Consider the following 23,384-nt stretch of genomic DNA (forward strand, 5'->3'; position numbering starts at 1 on the left):
AGTCCCCGGTCCGCCAGGTCCAACGTTGCCTCCTCCACCGTAGCGTAAGTTTTTGTCCCTTCGTCGTAAAAGACTCTCAGCCGAGCTGGATACAGGGTCTGGAATCTGATGTTGTTTTCCTTCAGGACTCTCCGTGTTTCCGTATATTCCTTCCGTCTGGCAAGAATCCCCGGTGTGTAGTCGTGGTCTAAACTGATTTTGCAGTTGTTCCACATGAAACCTTTCTTTTGCCATGCTCTTTTAAGCACCTCTTCCTTCCTTCTGTAACTGAGAAATCTGATCAGAATCGATCTGGGCTGGGCACCTGCCGGAGGCTGTGGTGCCAACGCGCGGTGAGCCCTTTCTATCTGTAGGTCTTTTGCGGCCGGTATATCAAGGTTCTCTCTAAGCAGCTTCTCTATGAAGGGAATCATCAATCCGGGTTTACCTTCGGTTCCTTCCGGAACTCCGTAGATCCTCACATTTTCCCTTCTCGAGCGGCCTTCTTGATCTATTAGTTTCCACTGGAGCTGGTCTTGTAGCTTCAGCATTTCTGCTATCACTTCCTCGGCGTTTTGTAGCTTCTCTTCAATTCCAACAATCCTCGCTTCGGCTTCATCTATCCGCGAGTTAGTTTTTACTATTTCTCCTTTAATATCTTCCAGCTGTTTGCTGTTATCTTGTCGGAACTCGCGAATCTCTCCGAGAATCAAAGACAGAGTCACCGATTTCCCCTCATTATCTCCGTCCTGGCTTGCCGTGGGGGAGCTAGGCCCGTCGCCTTGCTGCATCTCTTTATGTTTATCAGCCTTCGGAGCGGACTTTTTATTCTTGTTCTTAGACATCATCCTTGCCCCTTTTATTAATATAGTTATGCAATATTAAGTATTTGTCTAAATTCGATTTTGGGGCAGTTTACCTTCGTTTTTGTCGAGAGACCTTTTCCTTACGCCGCCATTCCCTTGATGACCCGGAAGTCCCCCGATTTCACTATTTCACAAGTTAGGAACTACGAAGAATTTGAGTAATTGACAATCATCTTGAATGTTACAGTGAAAATGAAGAATTGGAGGTTGCAACTGTCAAAAGCATTGTATGAAGGCAGTCCATTATCTGCTGTAGGTGTTTGCGCTGATTTTATTCATTTACAGTCAATCAAAAGAACACGGCAGCATTCACTGGATGAATTCCTCCATTAATAACTATTAAGAACTAATACACAGCCTTATAGTACTGTATTAGCATTGATAGTGTTCTAATTTATTCTGTATTTCATTTAAATAAGTCCATAATTTGTTACTCAGTTAAACGGAAGTGTGCCTTTTTTTAAAAAATATATATCTTTTTAACTATTTCCATGAGGGTTTGGCTAATTGGGCAGCTGCTTAATTGGGCCTGAATGTACTGGTCACGATGTGTCCCAATTAAAAGGAATCCACTGTATGTTTCTAGGTCATAATTAGGATTCTAGATTTTTAGAGCAGTAAATTATCTGTTGTGTACCCTTACTCCCAATTGTATGATACCAATGAGAGGGCACACTTTAGGAACAGAACACAGGGTCACGTAGGCTTATATCAATGGGTCGTGTTGGGCTGAACCAGATTTCAGTCGCGGTGATGACAGTGGGCACTCACTCACCTCCACCACTGGGGTGCATCGGACTGCTGATCCGGGGGCTCATTGGAGCAAATCCACCCACTGTGAAATTTGTAACATCCCTTGGCTACAACAGAAGTAAAAGTAATGAATTAAGAGAAATATCAGACATTTGAAATCTGAAAGAAAACAGCAAATTCTGGAAGGACGCAGCACAAGGAAATGTCCCTGGCCTGGAACTCTGATTTATGCTACCTGCTTCCAACATTTTCCCCTGCTTAAAATTGGTGAACAATTATTGATTGTAATGCAAGGTGAAGAAGCAGTTCTAGTTTAAAGGAAAATTTAATCTGTTTTCTCAAAATGGCTGTACAAGTGTTGATACAGGTCCATCCCAGATTACACCATGATCCCGTTCAAAGTAAATTTATTATCAAAGCACACACATCACCATATATAACCCTGCGATTCCTTTTCTTGTGGGCGTACTCAATAAAACCAATAACCATAATAGAGTAAATGAAAGATCATCCAACTTGGGCGTTTAACCAGAGTCCAGAAGACAACAAACTATGCAAATACAAATAGAAGTAAAGAGGAACAACTTTATTCCTTGGAATGTAGATGATCGAGGGGAGATTTGATCAAATTATACAAAATTATGAGGGGTATACATAGGGTAAATGCAAGCAGGCTTTTTCCACTGGTGTTGGGTGGGACTACAACCAGAGGTCATGGGTTAAGGGTAAAAAGTAAAAAGTTTAAGGGGAACATAATGGGAAAATTCTTCACTTAGAGGATCATGAGAGTGTGGAATGAGTTGCCAACACAAATGGTGCATGCAAAGTCAATTTCAACATTTAAGAGAAATTTGGATAGGTACATGGATGGTTGGGGTATGGCGGGCAGGTCGATAGGACGAGGCTGTTTAAATGGTTCAGCATGGACTAGACAGGCCTGTTTCTGACCTGTACTTTTATATGACTAATAATAATAAATAATATAGCAATAAACATCAAGAACATGAGATGAAAAGTCCTTGAAAGTTAGTCCATTGGTTGAGGGAACATTTCAACGATGGGCGAAGTGAAGCTGAGCCACGTTATTCCCCCTTGGTTCAAGAGCCTTATGGTTGTGAGCTGTTTGTACCAAACAGTTTGCAAGTTTGAAACGTGGCCATGAACCAAGTTCCCACTTGGCAGGAGATGTCCCCCAGCCCTGCATCAGCCAGCAAATCCATCCCACTGATCTCCCAAATGCAGTTCATATGTATAGGCTGTGCATAAGTTGGGGTATTTGTGAGCTGTAAGTTCGAATGACAGACAAGTAGGCATTATTAATAAGTTTGTGGAAACAGAGAAGTAATTCCTCTCACTTCTGGCAAATTAAACTTGCAGCTTTAGGATTCCACAGACAAGTAGAGGGAGTTCAATGGGAAATGATGACCATACATCTTCGAGGTGGTTATAGAGGGGAAAAAAAAAGGACAGATCATAAATTAAGGCCATTAATTGAGGAAATGCCAATTTCAAAAAGGAAAGCTGGACTGGCATAATTAGGCAGTTACCTGCAAGTAAGGCTGACAAGAGGTAATCTTTAAAAGTGAAACAGTGAGAATTCAGGGTCAATGTGTTCCTTTAAAGGAGAGGAAGTTCAAGACAACAAGGAATATCCAAGGTTGGATAAAATGGAATAAAGCAGTAAGTGTTGAGAACTGAAACTGTTTTGGGGGTGGGGAGGAGAAACGGTAAAGGACTTCAGTAAGAAAAACAAGAGGGAAAAGTGGAGAAACAGAATAACTCTGTCAGACAAGAATAAGGAACACTCAAAAGTACCAAATCAACATAGTAACAGAAAGATGTTAAGGAAAGAGGAGGACTCTTTCAAGGACTCATCATCTCATGTTCTCGATATTTATTGCTTTTATTCATTTGTATTTCGATAGTTTGTTAGCTTTTGCACGAGTTGTTTGTCCATCCTGTTGGTGCAGTCTTTCATTAATTCTATTATGGTTCTTGGATTTATTGAGTATGCCCGTAAGAAAAATGTATCTCAGTGATGTATATGGTAACATATATATACAGTTTGATAATAAATTTATCTTGAACTTTAGAACTCTGAAAATTTTATTTTTTGGGTGCAAGCCTTCAGCTTGGAATGGTGATTCTACTTTTCTCTCTCCGTAAGTGTTATCTGATCTGCTGAGTATTTCCAGTACAGTTTTACTTTAGGTTTGTAGTATTACTATCACTTTGTTCCTCACAGTTCCAGCTCTGCTTCCATTTAAATTTATCCCTGTATTGCATCTCTCCAACACAGATCAGTAATGATTAACAGGACTTCACCACCCTCTCTCAGACAGCACCATCATGTTGCATCCAGTCTCTCTTGATCACAGACATCCCCTTTAGGGATGTACCATTGGCTCAACATTGGCTATTTTGGTTCTCAATGCAAACAACGCGTTTCACTTTACATTTCAATGCCCATGTCATTGATAAATCCAAATCTATTCTTTCCACCTCTCCCCTTTCTCTGCAGTTCAAAAAAAATAATTTAAAATTTTTGTGTCGTGGACCTGCAACTTTAATTCTATCTCTGAAACTGATTTCTATCTCTGAAACTGCTGAGCATTTGCAGTGGTTCCAGTTTCATTTCAGACTTCTAGACAGACAAAAATTAAGAGCAAGAGGCCTTTTGGTCCTTCAAGCCCCTCTACTACCTAATAAGATCTAGCTGTAACCTCAGCTCTCCACTTCTGTCCAGATCAGCAACCTTTCACACCCTGGTTTATCAAAAATTCTGTCTATATCTGTCTTAAAAATGTTCAAGGCTCTTTGAGGAAGAGAACTCAAAAGCAGTCAAAATATAGATATGAAGATGAATTTCACAACTTCTATAGATGTGTAGTGGAGAGTATATTGGTTGGTTGCATCACAGCCTGGTATGGAAACACCAATGTCCTTGAATGAAAAATCTCACAACAAGTAGTGGATATAGCCCAGTCCATCACCAGTCAAGTCCTCTCCACCACTGAGCAACACCTACATGAAACACTGTTGCTGGAAAGCAGCATCCATCATCAAGGAGCACCACCATCCCCAAGTGCTCTTTTCTCGCTTCTGCCATCAGGTAGCCCTGGGATTCACACCACCAGGTTCAGGAACAGTCACTACCCCTCAATCATCAGGGTCTTGAACCAAAGGGGAAAACTTCGCTCACCCCAGCACAGAACTGATTCCACAACCTATGGACTCACTTTCAAGGACTCTGCCACTCAATATTTATTGTTTATTTATTTATTATTATTTCTTTTTCTTTCTTTTAATGTTTACACAGTCTGTTGTCTTTTGCACTTTGGATGTTTGTCATTCCTGTAGGGTGTCGTCTTTCATCGATTCTATTGTATTTCTTGTATTTACTGTGAATGCCCACAAAAAAAATCTCATGGTTGTATATGGTGCCATATATGTTAATAAATTTACCTTGAACTTTTTAAACAAAGACAACTACAAAATTCCGAATTGAAGCCAGATCCAGTCTTGTGTATGCAGTCATCACTTACACTCACAATGCTTGGTAACATTTGGCATTGATACTACCTTTGGAAACATTTGGAATAAAAATTCCCTTGGTATGCTGCCAGGATCTTCATCACTAATCTCAATGCAGTAACACACTTCCCATTTCACAAATACAAGCTTTCAACTCACTTTAGGAAACTTAACGTTTACTTTAAGAGCAGAATTATGCTCCTTATTTTGATTCTAAAAAGATGTTTTATTATGCTTACCTTTGCACCACCAGCAAGTACCAAGTGGCGAGTTTTGCAAACGAACATGCCGCCATTCTCCACCAACTTCTTACAGTGTAGGAATGCAAAGCTGCGATACAAATGTCGAATCTCACCCTCACGGCCCTGAAAGTCAATTTTACAGTTTTACATGTTCAGATAAACCATTGTGTGCCTGCATATTTTAGCCAAACTTACACATTTCACCTATAGAAACTGGCTGACTGCATGAATTTTGTGTTCTAATGCTTTTTCTGTCATTCATTGTTTTTTTTGTCTCTCTCTCTCTGTTTTGTAGATGTCTGTGAAGAGTAAGGATTTCCAGTGGTATACTCTGTACATTCACTGACATTAAACTGAACCACTGAAGATTAATTGGGAGAACAATAATATAAAGTGCATAAAATACATAATTAATCAACTAATACCTGGGGAAAACAAATTAATAATTTGAATAAAGACTACATGAAAGATGAAAATAATTACCTCCAAGTAAATATTGGAAGGTTTGAGTCTTCTTCTATGTACAGGAATACTTGCCTTTGGATTAAACTAGCAGCAACAGCTATCGAGACTCAACTCATTCAATTATAATTTATGTCATTTGATTTACAAATTCACTGACCCGGAATTATTTTGAATATTTTTTCCTGTACTCTCTCTTTTACAAATATATCCCTCCCTGGGTTGTGAGATTGAAGCTATTCCAGATGAATTCTCACTTGGGCTTAGAAGAGATCTCTCCTCCAGTACACAAATTCTCTGAAGAAACTTAAGTCATAGGAATAACCTGATGGGAGCTTTCTTTTGTGTTGGAAGGATTTTTTGTAGGGTACACAAGAGAGGAGAGCGCTACTCTCTGGCTATCCATCCCACAGGATGATGATGGTTCCTCAGAAAGGCACAGCGTATGCGTGAATGGACTTGAGGTGAGTAGGGGGTTGCACAGGTCCAGACCCACCCTCCCAACATCCCCTCCCGGATCCAGTGGCACGGTGGGGTCCAAGACGGCTGGGGGAAGTTCTGTTGCAGTGAATGGCCAGACCAAGCTTCGATGCAAGGGATGCCCTTTCCGCGCTTCACGGCATGTGTTTGCTAGATGGCCGTTGACCCTACGAGAGGGTTCATCTGCCATTTGACAGGTCTTGTTTTTCATTCTGCAGGGTGTCCAGCCATCCTTCTCACCAGGCAAGCCTGATGGGGGAGCCGATTTAGTCGCCGACCACCCAACCATGCGACAGGTAGTACTGGGTTACATGGTACCAGTAGCACTCAGATGAGTGACCTGACGAAGAGAGAAAGAGAGCGTGCGCTACTAAAATATCTTCAAATCCCTTAAGGTAACAAGACAGGTAGGTAAGGTTTCTTTTTTGAAAGGTGTACAGGACAACTGTCTTTAATCCCTGAAGGATAGAATACAAGATCAGGGAAATCATGCTAAAACAAATAGGTTGCAACTGGAGTTCTGCTCATTGCACAATGGGAAGGAAGAGATAATTAAGTAACTATCTCCTCATAACTAGCTCTTCCAGCAGTGAACGACTCACCACCACTGTGGCCTTGAACATACCAGAAATGGCTACAGCTTTGATTACACTACACAAATACACCATAAGAATGCAATACTGTGGGAACAACCATGGGAACATGGTGAACAAAGGGGTGGGACTCGTGAAGAGTGGTGACAAGTGATGACTGGCTCTGATTCGGTGGTTTGAGATGGTGCTAATATACTGATCCACTTACTGCAGCACTTCATATCAATAGAAAGGGTATGAAACAGAGCTTTTGGGGGGGGGGCTTTGAGGTCGTTTTTCGGGGCTTCACCATCGGGCTGGTTGTGAATGGCACTGTGGCTCAGCAGAACGGGATGGGTGCTGCAGTCAGAAGGGCCCACAAATGTCTAGATAAGTATTCTAATGCTTGCTCTGTTCTGTCCTAGTAAATATAGTTTTGTAGGTCTAAGTCATGGGTTCCCAACCTTCTTTATGCCATGGACCAATACCATTTAGCAAGGGGCACATGGACCTCAGGTTGGAAACCCCTGGTCTCAGTGGATAATTGGTGTTGGTGTTTTTCTGTCTAATCGAGTCAGATCCAAGAACCAATTGTTTTAACAAAACATTACTGGAATGTTTTTCATTATATATGGTGCTGATGCAATTTCAATGGTTTATTGTTACTACTGTAGTGTACAAGCAGCTGTATAATATTCTCACTTGGTATTCATTTGAATTATGAAATGAATTTTCAAATCTCACTACAGCTTGGGTTGTCCTTTCTTTAAAATTTTTTTTTTTTGTAAAGGATGTAGGGTGCATTCCTAGATGTAGAATTTTCACTTCTTGCAGCTGCAATCCAGACACAGCAACAAACAGCGAGTAGAGCAGCTGCCTCACAGCAACAAATACTCATGCACAATTCTGACCTCTGGCATTCAAAACACTGGAAGAACTCAGCAGATCAGGCAGAGGAATAAACAGTCGAAGTTTTGGCTGAAGCCTTTCATCGGGACTGTTTGTCAGCCTGAAACATTGACTGTTTATTCATTTCCACAGATGCTGCCTGACCTGCTGAGTTCCTCCAGCATTGTGTGTGTTGCTCTGGATTTCCAGCATCTGTAGAATATCTTATATTATGACCACAGACATTGTTTGCAGACTTTGCAGCTTCTTTTTGTGACTGTGTGAGTAAACCCTAACACCACAAACGTATGTGGGTTGTCAGGTTGATTGCCCACTGCAATTTGAACCAAGTATGCATATAAATGGCAGAATCAGAATCTGGAGGGTGGGGAAAGAGGAGGGAGAATGAAAAATGGGATTAATGTAGGATCTGTGTAAACTGGTGATCAGTGTGGATTCACTGAGCTGAAGAGCCTGTCTCCATGCTCTGTCTCCCCCCACCACCCCCCATTTGCTTCTGTCACTCCAGGAATGCTCAATGCTGTTGAGATCAGGGGTCTGAGGAGGCCATACCATCTGCTGCAGAACTCCTTGGTCTTCTTATGGTCATAGTCATACCGGGGGAAATTGGTTTTCGTTACAGTTGCACCATAAATAATTAAATAGTAATAAAACCATAAATAATTAAGTAGTAATAAATTATGCCAGGAAATAAGTCCAGGATCAGCCTATTGGCTCAGGGTGTCTGACCCTCCAAGGGAGGAGTTGTAAAGTTTGATGGCCACAGGCAGGAATGACTTCCTATGATGCTCTGTGCTGCATCTCGGTGGAATGAGTCTCTGGCTGAATGTACTCCTGTGCCCACCCAGTACATTATGTAGTGGATGGGAGACATTGTCCAAGATGGCATGTAACTTGTGCTGCATCCTCTTTTCAGACACCACCGTCAGAGAGTCCAGTTCCATCCCCACAACATCACTGGCCTTACGAATGAGTTTGTTGATTCTGTTGGTGTCTGCTACCCTCAGCCTGCTGCCCCAGCACACAACAGCAAACATGATCGCACTGGCCACCACAGACTCGTAGAACATCCTCAGCATCCTCCGGCAGATGTTAAAGGACCTCAGTCTCCTCAGGAAATAGAGACGACTCTGACCCTTCTTGTAGACAGCCTCAGTGTTCTTTGACCAGTCCAGTTTATTGTCAATTCGTATCCCCAGGTATTTGTAATCCTCCACCATGTCCACATTGACCCCCTGGATGGAAACAGGGGTCACCAGTACCTTAGCTCTCCTCAGGTCTACCACCAGCTCCTTAGTCTTTTTCACATTAAGCTGCAGATAATTCTGCTCTTCATGCTGAATTCTTTGTGCTAAAGATAGTTCTTTATGACCTTGGCTGTGTGTTTAGGGTCACTGTCCTGCTGCAGAATGAAGTTGGGACCGATCAGATGCCTCCTTGGTGGTATTGCGTAATGTATAAGAATCTGCTTGTAATTTAGGATTCCATTAATTCTGACCAGATCACCAACTCCATTTGCAGAAATACAACCCCAAGCCTGCAGGAAATCCCACCACACTTCACTGTTGGCTGCAGACACTCATTCATGTAGCTTTTCTACTGACAAACTGCTTCCCATTTCAAACTTTGACTCGTCAGTCCACAGCACTTGCTGCCATTGTTCAGCACGCTAGTCTGTGTTTTTGTGCATAGGTGAGTCTCTTGGCTTTGTTTCTACTTTGTAGGAATGCTTTTTGGCAGCAACTCTTCCATAAAGACATCCTCTGACAAGACTTCTCCAGACTATAGAGGGGTGTATTTGGGTTCCAGTTGCTTCTGTGATTTCAGAGCTAATAGCAGTGCTGGACTTCTGACTTGGATGTATCTCTCATCTGCTGCATTTAGTTTCCATGTCCGACCACGGTGTTTCTAGTCATCCACCTTGCTCACTCCTTCGTGCTTCTTCAGAAGAGCTTGGACAGCACGTCTTGAAACTCCTGTCTGCTATGAAATTTCTGCTTGCTGACACAGGGTGACCACCTTGTGTCCTGTTGTTCTGCTCACTCTTGCCAAGGTGTAAGAATTGATGGTCACATCTGCTACACCCTCACCTTTTAGTTTGGTTGTCCTTCGCCCAAACTAATTCCTTCTACACCTGTTTGTTTCAGTAAATCAGTTTAGTTCATTCCACTCATTACATTATTGATTATTAGTGTCCTGTTTGTTATCTTCATTTAATTAAGCACTGGGCTAGATACCTACAAATTCATCATGTATTTACTTGAAAAGTGATCTATTACTTACTACGTTACTTTCTTTAACAAAATACAAAAAAAATTCTCTGCAACATTTAACTTTTTGGAAAACGAATGTTTGGAAATCTAAAACTTACTCTTTTCTACTGACACACTAATGCAGAAGACGAAAAGTTAACATCCAAAACAAAATTTATATAAAAAAATCTAGGGTGCACAAGACTTTTGCACAGTACTGTGTACGTGTGCATATGTGTATGTGTACAACTCAACTATTTCAAATTATTGTAGTTACGGTCTTAAGGAAAAACCAAGCAAGCAAGCCTTACTGAATGCGGTCCATCAATGACTTTGACGACGTCTTTCACGTGAATGTTGTTTTGTTCAGAGTCCAGAGCTACAGCAAACCTATTATCCTTTTTCCGGGTTATCGCTTGGTGCCGCACAGTAATAACCTTCCCGTACATGTTAAGGACCTGCAAATGACAAACATTTAATGAACAAGGTGCTTGTAGCTCTCAGCCCGCGTCCAAGAGGTCCTAAACAACAGGTACTGGGTGGAAAGAGCACAATTTGCTGTCAGCAAGTACACACGCAGGTTCTTCACAACAATCACAGCCACCTGCAGCCCAAACATCAAAGGCTGCCGCACCTCACTGGGAGCCAAGAATGGAGGTGAACCTATCTAGAACAAAAGCAACATCTTCTCCCACAGGAGAAAACCAAGCTCCTTGATGCAAGTACCTTCGACTTAGTAGCACAGCAGTCTATGCAGTCCAGCCTTGCTGCTACTGCTAACCAACAAATCAGAATGCCATATTCTCACTACAAAACAAAAATGTCAGGAGCAGGCTGCCCCCCCAGTACATTCCTGGACTGTATTGGTCAGGGACACAAACAATGCATTTCACTGTAGACGTGACAAAAAATCTGACCTTAGTTTTATCCTAGCTGAAGTTCTGAACTTCAACAATTAAGAATCCACAACTTTACTACTCACATTAGGAAAGAGGATAAGCTCAGGAATTTCAGAGGTACTGGAATTAGGACGCTATTCAATGAGAAAATAAATCCAATTGGAGTAACCACACGGGTCTTGCTAATGTTTACAAACTACATTGTCGATTCTGACCAGCTGGGGGTAGAACGGACTACTCACTACACCACACCATCAACAGAAGTACAAGGAGCAGCAATGGCCTCTAGCCATCGCCTTTTCAACCTCACTAAACCCTTCAACCCTGTTAATCAGAAGGGACTGTGGAGCATAATCACATGTGGGCTCCGATAAAACTTTGTATCCACGTTGTTTGCTTCACAGCAACAACATACGCCACAGTCCTAACCAATGGGTGCATAACAGCAGCCATCTTAGTGAAGAGCAAAGCTGCCCTTGATTGACCTCAACCTATTTATAATTCCCCCCCCCTCTCTGTACTTGTCTCCCTCTCTTCTTTAATGTCAACAAAACAAAGGAGATTGTTATCAACTTCAGGAGAACGTGCACCACTCACACCCCTCTTTACCTCAGCAGCACAACAATGGAAACTGCAAGCAGTTTCAGATCTCCGGGAGTGCACATCACACACAACCTCTCATGGAGCATCCTACAAGTTGCATCACTACACAGTATGGAAACTGCACCGTGACAGACAGGAAGGCTCTACAACAGGTAGTCAACACTGCCCAAAGCACCACTGGCACCAGCTTACTCAACATTCAGGACATACGTGCAATAAGGTGCACAGAAAGGGCCACTAACAGCATAAAGGATCCTATACACCCTGCTCATGGAGAGTTCATCCAATTCCCACCTGGAGGAGGCTACGTAGCATCCACACCAGGACTACCAGACTCTCAAACAGTTACTTTCCCCAAGCAGCAAGTCTGACCAACACCTCCACCTACTAACTCCACTACTACGTTATTATTTCCCGTCAGTCACCTTATGCATAGACTAGCATCACCTTATTGACATACAATTGATGTGCATAAGCTATCTTGTGTACTTATATTGATAGTGTGTTCTTTTTATTATTATTATTATTATTATTATTGTGATCTTTATCTTCTGTGGGTCTTTCTATGCTCCATTGGATCTGGAGTAACAATTATTTTGTTCACCCTACACTGGTGCACAGGAAACGACATTAAACAATCTTCATATTTCCCTTCAAGAAGCTCTCTCCTGAAGTAAGGCTAATGAATTTGAATCAGGTTTAATATCACTGGCATATGTCATAAAATTTGTTGTTATGCATCAGCAGTACAGTGCATTAGAAAATTATATTTAAAAAAAGAAAATTCAATTAATAGTTCAAACAGAGAAGGGGAAAGTAGCGAGGTAGTGTTCATGGGTTCAATCTGATGGCAGAGGGGAAGAAGCTACTCCTGAATTGTTGAGTGTGTGCCTTCAGGCTCCTGTACATCCTCCCTAAGGGTAACAATGAGAAGAGGACATGTCGTGGGTGATGGGGGTCCTTAATGACGTTGTCTTTTTCAGGCATCACTCCTTGAAGATGTCCTACGAAGGCTAATGCCCATGATGGAATTGACTGCGCTCACAACTCTCTGCACCTTATTATGATCCTGCACAGTAGCCACAACCTCCCCCCCCGCAATACCAAACGGTGATGCAGCCAGTTAGAATGCTCTACATCTGCAGAAATTTGTGAGTGTCTTTGGTGACATATCAAATCTACTCAACGGCTAATGAAATATAGTCGCTGTCGTTCAACAACCAGGAGCCAAAGCTATCCCAACCTCAGCAATAAGGCAGCCACACACAAATCAAGCTTTTGTTTCCACACATTAAGGCTTAGCCTTACTTTATACAATGCCCAGAGGAAGGACATGTTTTCTCAAATCCTGCATACTGGAAAAACATTTCTAAAGTAGAAATCCAGCCCAGCAACATCATTAGGATGTCCTTTCCAAATTTTAGAAGGAATCAAATTTAAAGTCAAGCTAGAAAATTCCAGATGAATAGAACTCGCAGTTGGATGTTGCTAACACAGTTAGAAATAAATGTTGCTGGTGTGATTAATTGATTAACAACACATCAATTAGGCCACATCTGGAGAATGAAATACAGTTTTGGTCACCCCATTATAGGAAGGATGTTAAGGCTGTAGAACAGGGTTACCAGGATGTTGCTTGGATCAGAGGACAAGTGTTATACTGAGAGGCTGGACAAACCTGGGATGCTTTCTCTGGGGTGATGAAGGCTGAGGAGAGACCTGATCGAGGTTTCTAAGATTATGAGAGGCACAGATAGAATAGAGAGATAATATTTTTCCTCCAGGGTTCAAATGCCTAATACCAGAAAGCATGCATTTAAGGTGTTGAGGTAATTTCAAAACGGACAAGCTTTTTGCACGGAGAATGGTGGGTATCTGGAATACGCTGCCCGAGTGGTGGTAGAGACAGAAACATTAGAGAATTTTAAGAGACATTTAGATAGATACATGGATGTGAGGAGAATGGAAGGAGATGGAAATTGTGTAGGCAGAAGGGATTAGTTTAGTTGGCTATCTGATTAATAATTTAATTGGTCCGTTAAAACGTTGTTGGCCAAAGGGCCTGTTCCTGTGCTGTGCTGTTCTATGTTCATCCAGATAACACAGAACAGCATAGAACAGGTATCCCGAAACAAAATATCGTACCTGGAATGTCTCTCTCTCCAAGCGGACAATGACTCCCATAGTCTGTGGATCAAGTTGCACCAGCTCACCCCACTCATGCTGACCCCCTGCGTCAACTCCAGAGGCCGTTTCCGAACACAGCTGCAAATCTCTGGGGAGCACTTTCAGCTGAAAGAGTGGGAGAGGATTGCTTGAAACCTACTGGCATTACTGTGCAAGTCATCTGAATACACATTATCCAACAGAATAAGCTAGGTGTTGACACTTGTCAGCAAACTCTTCCGCAGTGCCATAAAATATCTTAAACACAAGGGATTCTGTTCAAAGTTGAAAACACATTTATTATCAAAGTATGCATACTTCTTCTTACAGACAGCCGCAAAGCAAGAAATTTAAAAGAAATCATTAAAAAAAAGCCCAACAAACACCCAAAACATACAGAGAAAATAAAACACAAATCAGGTAAACAATAAGAGTAAGCAACAGGATTCAGAACAAAAGTGAGTGCATAGACATGAAGCCCGGAGCAGGCCACAGCATCAGCCTTAGTGCAGTGAAGAGCGGAGTTGGAAACCCAGTGTCATACACAAAATGCAGGTCAGGCAGCATCTATGGAGAGGAACGAAGAGCTGACGTTTCAGGCAGAGCCCCTTCATTGGGTGCTGTCTGACCTGCTGTTACCGAACAATATCTTCCTACATTAAAAGATGCTATGCAAATACAAATATCGCTAATGTTCACCATAAATCACAATTTCTTCGAAACACCAGTGCAATTTTGCAGAGTATTACCTCATGCATTGTCAGGTCTGAGAAAAGAATGACAAAGTTCTCCTCAACACGCACGATCAATCCGGTATCTCCCTCGTAACGCCCTGCTATCACCTTCACGTGGTCTCCCATTTTGAAGTATTTGCGCAATTCATGGGCTGGAAACTCTAAAGGATCCTGGAAATAACCAAAAGTTAAATTGAAAGCAAAGCAAAAACCGGAAATATATATTTTTAAAAATCAGAAAATGCTGGAAACACTCAATAATCAAGCAGCAAATATTTTATCCATCAGGTTGATAATTTTTCATCCAATGTTAACCGTTCACTCCCTACAGGTGTATTAAAAAAATAAGCATCTTCTATTTTATTTCAATATTAAATTGAATCACTTTCTTCAAGTGGGCCTCATCTGTACATTCCAATGCCCATTAAATGTTTACCAATACCACCGTACAAAAGACAAAATGATCGTTTGAGGTTATACTTCTTTCTTTAATCTCGTCCAAGCATTTTCTTTCCTGCCAAGACCACCATTCTCAGCTAGACCACCCAAAGATCTAGGATTCATGCAAGAGACTTCTGAAGAAGTTCATGAACTAAAGTGGACTTTACAACGTTACTGGTCTCGCCCAACCTTTGCAGAACCACTTTCAGGAGATGATCCTATCCATTAGTTTTGACAAGTTACAGTTACTAGATTCCAAGATTTAATGCAGACAAGGTTGGTCTTACACAGTGGACGGTAGGGCACCGAGGAGTGCGGTAGAACAAAGGAATCTGGGGATACAGATTCATAATTCATTGAAAGTGATATCTCAGGTAGATAGGGTTATAAAGAAAGCTTTCGGCATATTGGCCTTCATAAATCAAAGTACTGAGTACAGGAGATGGGATGTTATGTTAAAGTTGTATAAGACATTGGTGAGGCCTAATTTGGAGTATTGTGTGCAGTTATGGTCACCTACCTACAGGAAAGGTGTAAATAAAGTTTGAAAGGGTAGAGAGGAAATTTACTAGGATGTTGCTGGAACTAGAGGATCTGAGTTAGAAGGATAGATTGAATAGGTTAGGACTTTATTCTCTGACTTTGGACAGAGAAGATTGAGGGGAGATTTGATAGAGGTATACAAAATTATGGGGGGGGGTATAGATTGGGCAAATGCAAGCAGGCTCTTTCCACTGAAGTTGGGTGGGACTACAATAAGAGGTCATGGGTTAAGGGTGAAAGGTGAAAATTTTAAGGGGAACATGAGGGGAAGCCTTCACTCTGAGAGTGGTGAGCACAAGTGGTGGATGCAAGCTCGATTCAACATTTTGAGATAAGTCTGGATTTTAGGGGTATGGAGGGCTACGATCTGGATGCAGGCTGATGGGAGTAGGCAACTTAAATGGTCTAGCATTAACTAGATGGACCAAAGGGACTGAATCTATGCTGTACTTTACTATGGCTATAAAAAGAATGAATTTTCTTTGAATTTAAGAGCAATAAGCGCAATTGATTACTTACATTTAATGCAAGATTGGAATCATTACTTTTTTAGACAATCTGGTTCAATTTAAAAGCTCATTGCTATAAGTAATTGAACAGATCACATTGACACAAGTAAAAAAAAAATCTTCTATTTACAGTAAGCATTGCTTGTTTACTAGTAGAACGAGCTGTCCACAAACGATTCTCAGTTGCATTTTCAGTACCTTCAGATCCTCGTGCTTGGGCAGGATTGTGATCTTATTGCCCTCCACACTCAAAATCTTCCCTTGCAGGTTTATCAATTCACCCTCGCAAACTTCCACGTTATCTCCAGGCTGCAAGTTGTGTTCTCTTTCTTTGCCTAAAGAAGTCACAAGATTCAATATAAGAAACTGAAAATTCAAGCAATGAATAAGACCAAACCTAGCCCACCAGCTCAGCTTGCAGTCACACAATGCCTCCAATGGAGTAATCCAAATATGCTGGAGCATCTTTAGCACCAATAGCCTAACAAGCCAATATTTCTGATACTGGTTTCCTATTTACCTTCAAGGAATTTAGAGTGTAGGAATAAATGAGGCATTTTCCATTTGGAAAGCTACGACTAATGGCATTGCTGCATCAATGCTGACGCTTACACAGGGTCACTAGATGGTCACATGCAGGTAAAGCAGGCAATCAGTATTCTGATCTCAACTGCAAGAGATTCTGAGGAGAGGAGTAGAGATACCTTGTTCTAACATGTTGATCCATGGCCTGCTCTTTTGCCGAGATGAGGCCACGCTCAAGGTGGAGGAGCAACACCTTATATTCTGTCTGGGTAGCCTCCAACCTCATGGCATGAACATCGATTTGTCCTTCCAGTAAACCTTTTTCCTTCCCCCTCCTCCCTTTTTTTTTGTCCACTCTGACCTTTACTTCTAGTCACCTGCCTATTACTTGCCTCCTGGGTCCCCTCCTCCTTCCCTTTCTCTGATGATCCACTCTCCTCTATCAGATTCTTACTTTTCCAGCCCTTTACCTTTCCCTCCCACCTGGCTTCATCAATCACCTTCCAGCTAGCCTCCTTCCCCTACCCCCCAACCTTTTTATTCTGACATCTTCCCACTTTCTTCTCAGCCCAAAACTTCAACTGTTTATTCATTTCCATAGATGCTGCCTGACCTTCTGAGCTCCTCCAGCATTTTGCAGTGAAAAGATCAGCGAACTAAAGCAGTAGAACAACTGTGAAAAATGTTAGAAAGTTGGAATTTTCAATATGCAGCATAATTGGAATGGCTATTCCTCCTTTCAGTACTTAAAGTCACCACATCACCCCTTCAAAACAAGGGGGTCTGCTTAAAAGTAATTTAAACACTTCTTTTATAAATATATTTAAAATATTGCATGCGAGGTTCTAGTTATATCATTATGACCTTGGGGATGTTTATGAAAATTGTACAGGAACAGGTGTATTCTGAGGTCTTTTAGACTACCTGATGGGCAGATGAATCTTATTTCATATTTCATTAGAAATTTCAAATCTCTGACATAGTAGCACTGTCAGAGCTAGACTAGAGTGTTAACTTAGTTCGTGCTCTTGGGTGGATCTTGAACTTAAACCCTCTGACTTGGACTGGAAGTTCTACCACATGAATAGGATCTGACATCCAATATCATTAGGATACAGAGCCTAGCTTTACTTCACTCTCTCTGGCAACTGCCACTCCTCACCTTGCAATCAGCAAAGGGAAATCTATCCAGTTTTTCCTTTCCCATTTCCAAAGGCACACAGGCTACACATATTACATCTCAATCTAATCAGAACAGTCTAGAGCTCAGACAAATGCTGCAAGCACAAACACAGATAATGGAAATGACTTAACTATCTCCTCTGGAAAGTTCCACTGGCATCTTGACTTCACTCCCTTCAACCACTCTAACTCGTCCCCTCCTATAAATGCTGCTCCAGATTCCACCTACAGTCACTTTCATCTCCAAACCAGAAATCATTACATAAGAATGAAAACCAAGATGTAAAACCTCTAGACCAGGGGTTCCCAATCTTTTTTATGCCACGGACCAATACCACTAAGCAAGAGATCAGTGGACCACAAGTTGGGAACCACTGCCCTGGACTGAAACTCTGCGACTTCTCCCAGCAAAGCACACATACCTGTTGATTCAGTAACTACCTCCAGATCAATGCCCTCTGGCTGGTCCTCGTATTTCTCCAATTCAGAAAGCGTGGGCTTAACTCCTTCTGTAATCTGTATTACGCAAAAGAGCAAGAAAATATTGTAGAACAAGATCCACGAGCTCCTTGACATTACTAAAGAGTGATAACTGAGCAGGGGATTACAATTATGTTCAAGGTCTCATGGTTGGTTAGTGCACCCAAGAATAAAACCTACAACAAGACATCACAGAACAGGAAATGGCTCAACATAGAACAAAAAAATGGGTATCCAATCTGCTCTCTCACATCTTATTCAGAATGGAAGTCACAAAAAGCTTGAAGTACATCATCACAATTTAAAAGAAAAGCCAATGTAAACTGGAGAGAGCACAGGAGGAGAACCATTAATATCAGTGACTTTCATGCTTCGCATTTGTTACCAAGCATTACTGAGCTGGGTGCAGACTATAATAAATAATGAGGAAGGAGGAGGATGAAGATTAAATTTAGTTATAAAACCATAAGATATAGGAGCAGAATTAGACCATTGGGCCCATTGAGTCTGTTCCACCATTTCATCATGACTGATTTGTTAACCCTCTCAAACCCATACTCCTGCTTTCTCCCCATAGCCTTTGCTTATTAAAATATGTACCTTTAATAAACAATGAAGTCTGAAATTCTAAATACTTCCTATTCAAAGATAATCATTTAAGAAATCTGCACTGCACAACTTTAGACCCAGGGTAAAGGTCTGGTTTAACCTGATAAGTACACATTGCATCTACCAAAAGTGCACCCATTACTGAAGACCGAGAGTGCCCAACCTGGGTCCACGGACCCGTCAGTCAATGGTGGGGTCTGCGTCAGTCAGAGGTTGGGAACCCCTGATCAAGACCATTACTACTTAATAAAGTAAATATTGCAACAGGACTCCACCAGCATGCATTTGAAGCTGGAGATTCAGTGTAATTTGTCTTAAGCAGGGACTCTGATTTTTTACACTACTCCTACTTAGAACCAGTGGCATGTTTGTGACGCACCCACAGCTATAAAGCCACTCCGATAACTTAATAGCATTATTTTTCTTTTACTTTGTTGAGATACAGCATGGAATAGGCCCTTTAAGCCACACCGCCCAGCAATCAACTGATTTAATTCTAACCCAATCATAGGGCAATTTCCAGTCACCAATTAATCTACCAACCGCTAAGTCTATGGACTATGGAAGGAAACCGATAACAACAACCTTATTTATAGAGCACTATTCATTTAGATGATGTTGTTCACAGTGCTTTACAATGGGATTAAAGTACATACAAGAAAATAAAATAAAAATAAACATGAAAATAAAAGTTAAAAGCAGAGTAAAATAAGTAGCTGACATATAATATCACCAACGCAAACACGAGGAATTCTGCAGATGCTGGAAATTCAAGCAACACACATCAAAGTTGCTGGTGAACGCAGCAGGCCAGGCAGCATCTCTAGGAAGAGGTACAGTCGACGTTTCAGGCCGAGACCCTTCGTCCTGATGTGTGTTGCTATAATATCACCAACTTATACTCGTGATGTTAAACCCGATTCTGATTCTGAAATAGGTTTTGAGGGCTGGCGTTTAAAAGTGTCAACTGAGTCTGCATCCCTTATAGTTTCAAGAGTTCAGGGGCGTAGTTCAAAAAAGCTGACTTTTAATTATCTTTTGATGGAGTCTGATGGAAGAAGACCTGAGAACTTGGGAAAATGCACTTCAATACAAAATTTTAAAGAAAAATGTCACATAAAAAGATTCAACAGAAAACATCACTTACAACTGCAGACATGGCAAAGCTTTTGAACAAGAATCCTTTTCTGCTGTAGCGATTGCCCTCGAATATGAGGAAGTCTCCGTCAGTGGTAACTTCACCACCCAGTGATCTGTGCAGTGATTAGAATATTTCAATTCAAACAGATTAATGGTGTGAGAGCAGTCAGCAATATGGCAGTTAACTGAGGGCACTATGTAGACAACAGACAGAATCCAGTTATGTTCAGCTCGTATTCATTTGATCAAATAACATTTTTGCACAGACAACCAAGTACAAAACCAAGCAAATTTCTCATTAACCCATTCCACTATTTTAGAGTTGTGAAATGTTTCCAAGTACAACCAAGAGCCAGACATTTGATACTTGCACTGTTTTAAAGCTTGTGTTAAAAACCTGTAAAATTACAGTCAAAATGCCCCAATAGTTGCGTTGAAGCTATTTCAATGTGCATTTTATCTTGGAGACCTTTAAACTCTTCTATGTTGGGTGCCAACCACTATACAAATCCTCCAAGAGGACTACAAGCTCGTCGTAGGGCTTGGAGGCTTGCGTGCCTCAATGACCCAGACAGCGATGTTGGCTGGAGTCAGGGCCTTGAGCTTTGGCTCTTGGTAGCGTCACCCATGTTAAACAGGTCAAAGGGTAGACACCAGACAAACAATGGTCCAGCGGGGTCCAGCTCAGGGCTAACTGGCAACAACTGACTATATAAATACCAACACTCAGGGGATCCTGACTTACTGCCAGCACAAAGAAAGGAAGCTATCCTTGTAAAATATGTTGTTCACATACAATAATGCCAAGGATCAAAGCAAGGTGCTGAAGATAATAAAATACCCAGACTATAAATGAACCTTCTTCTGCAACTCACTCTTTAGCATTCAGATATACCTACGTCCCCATCACGAGAGATGCAAACAGGTAAGGCCGGTTAAAAGGGTTCTGGTGAAGCTGTTAGGCCAATCCCCTGTACAGTGAATGCAATGGATTGCAGGAGTGTTGATGAACACCAACCACACCAACAACTTCAGTGGACAATGGAGACAGGAGGTCACTCATGGCCTAAGCTCCACTGGGAGCTAAAGGCCCAAGTCAGTCCATCTGAGCAAATTGTACCATATCGCTCTGAAGTAAATGATTTTTAAAAGCATACCTGATTTTTTCTGCATCAAACAGTCTTTGAAGCGGCCTCTTAAATCTTTTCCTTTTGGCAAACCAGTCTTTCTGTAGGGAAATTTTTAAATTATTAAACACTTGATTATAGTGCTGATCATCATTAACCCAATTCAAAAATTTAGCAGCAAGTAAACATTTGATTAGTGGGATGGAGATACGTCTCTACCACAGGAGGTGTAAGGTGCACCTTCCCTCCGCTAGCCAGCAAGTCACCCTTGGGCAATGTGTAACACCTGCTTAGCCCTCCCGATCAGGGTCACGAGAGGCCATGGGAACAGGTCATATAAGCAGCCGGTGCATATCACAAGTCCTGGTTATGCAACCACTGACGCCAGGCAGATCATCTCTGAAAAGTATTGATAATGGCTGGGGTCGTCCATCTTGTAAAGACACTGCCCAGAAGAAGGCAATGGCAAAAAAATTCTGTTGAAAATTTGCCAAGAACAATCGTGGTCTTGGAAACACTCTGATCACACACGTCATGCGATAGGGCACATAACAAACAAACGTAACAACATTGCAAATCAAATCTTCCGTGGCACGTGCTCATAGAACCATATAAATTCCATGCAGGAGACGATCTTAGCTTCTGCACAATTCTCCCAATTCACAATTTTGGTTGGATAGTGCCACATACATCTTGATTTGTTTGTTTTGGCACCGAGATTACTCGGAAATAGCCTCATTCCAGTGTGGAAAATAGTATTGAAAAAGAGTTCTCACCAAACTCATCCGTGCTTTGATTCGCTCATAATCAATTCTTGGAATTAGTTTCAGAGAGATGGTATTCTGGCTTGGCTCAACATAGTCCACCTGGAAAAGAGATTTAAGTCAAACAGAATTCTGTAACGGCATTAAAAAGCCTGCTCTGTACCCAATACAATCACAGCTGATGTGTCTCAAGTCTTGTCTTCTCTGCTCTGCCAGTTCTCCAGAGCTCTTGGTTCCATGATCTTTCAAAATCAATTTACCACCTCGTTTGAATGCCCCAATAACCTGGCCTCCCACAAAGTTTCAGGGTACAGAATTCCACTCCGCAATAAATTGTTCCCATGCACCTCAGTTGTAAATGACCACTTCCTACAATTGTATCAGCAGGAATACATAGATAGAGACAGACACACAGAATACTTTACCTGTGCAATGTCATCCTTGTAGAGACCTCTCTTTAGGCGAACCCATGACTTGGGTTTCAAGTTGGTCACCTCCTTCACCACCTTTAGCACATCTGTCATTTCCTTAATGGGGACCATCTGCTGGTTCCAGAACCCTATCCTGAGGTTCCCCACACCTTCAATGGCCTGCTTCACGTGAGTCTGCTTGTACGCCTCAACGTAAATATATCCCTTCACATGTTCAGGGGAGACAATAGACTTGATCTGAAGCGGCTGGAGGTAGAAAATGAAACAAAAACAAATGTTTTATTCAAAAACATAAGCTTGTAGCTCATTCCAAATACTAAACCTTGAAGTTTGAAGTTAATAAAGTTTGAGGTTAACTCATCTCCTTCTACCTTAGGCCACGAACCTATCAATCACCCCTGACGAGTTATTAACTTCAACCTTTCTGCATAATCACTTAAAGAGTTGAATTGCATGTGCATGTAAAGACAGCTGTATAACTCATCTCCTTCTACCTTAGGCCACAAACTTATCAATCACCCATCTGTGGACACTTTCTGGAGGTCCAAGATCCGTATGCTCCACGACTGCTGGACTAAGTGTGTAAATGCAGTAGGGGACTATGTTGCTAGGTTTTCTAAAATTAACTTCTTCTACCTTAGGCCATGAACTTATCAATCATCCTTCGTATACCAGCGGACCTTTAATTAAATACTGGTTTTTTAAGGTTGTTATAGCTGGGGATGATAATGGAGATTAGCTCACACTATCCACTGAATGTTCTCAATGGCACGCGCCTCAAATAGCCTCTGACAACCAAGACCCGCTCCTGGCCTTCACATGTGGCTTAGTTAGTAAGCCCGGCGGAACCATTTCTACTTAGTGGAGAAGGAGCAAAGGCAGGTTACTGGGGCCTTAAAACCAGTCGCTTTGGGCAGATGGGGCTCATCAGCTGTGGTGGCCAGCTCATCTAGAAGGAAAACTGGTCTCAAACCTCCACTGCCTTGCGGCTCTACCCACTCACGGGGAAGGCTTCGGGAGTAAACGCCAAGGGGAAAAATCTGGAGCTGGCGTCCCTAAGACAATCCTACGTTGAGTTGAAGGCTGACTGACAACTCCTGCGAGGCAGCTGGTGCCAAACTGTATCATTTTCTGCCATTCCTTTGGGTTGATCAGATGCACAGAGAGAGGGAGCTTGCTACA

The 23,384-nt window shown here is 41.8% G+C and overlaps 1 protein-coding gene across 2 annotated transcripts in view; it reads right to left on the bottom strand.

Annotated features, from left to right (window-relative positions):
* supt5h (SPT5 homolog, DSIF elongation factor subunit) overlaps positions 1 to 23,384 on the bottom strand; it is a 91,555-nt gene that overhangs the window by 21,188 nt on the left and 46,983 nt on the right. For both annotated transcript variants that reach the window (XM_063059882.1, XM_063059881.1), the window contains 11 exons: positions 22,197 to 22,448; positions 21,784 to 21,873; positions 21,038 to 21,108; positions 19,888 to 19,993; positions 18,074 to 18,167; positions 16,143 to 16,279; positions 14,467 to 14,622; positions 13,697 to 13,843; positions 10,361 to 10,507; positions 5,372 to 5,497; positions 1,621 to 1,705 (listed from right to left, as the gene is read on the bottom strand). In XM_063059882.1, the coding sequence (XP_062915952.1) occupies positions 1,621 to 1,705; positions 5,372 to 5,497; positions 10,361 to 10,507; positions 13,697 to 13,843; positions 14,467 to 14,622; positions 16,143 to 16,279; positions 18,074 to 18,167; positions 19,888 to 19,993; positions 21,038 to 21,108; positions 21,784 to 21,873; positions 22,197 to 22,448 (1,411 nt within the window). The remainder of the gene's footprint in view (positions 1 to 1,620; positions 1,706 to 5,371; positions 5,498 to 10,360; positions 10,508 to 13,696; positions 13,844 to 14,466; positions 14,623 to 16,142; positions 16,280 to 18,073; positions 18,168 to 19,887; positions 19,994 to 21,037; positions 21,109 to 21,783; positions 21,874 to 22,196; positions 22,449 to 23,384) is intronic.

The sequence above is a fragment of the Mobula hypostoma genome, chromosome 10 (assembly GCF_963921235.1).
Source record: "Mobula hypostoma chromosome 10, sMobHyp1.1, whole genome shotgun sequence".
NCBI lineage: Eukaryota > Metazoa > Chordata > Chondrichthyes > Myliobatiformes > Myliobatidae > Mobula > Mobula hypostoma.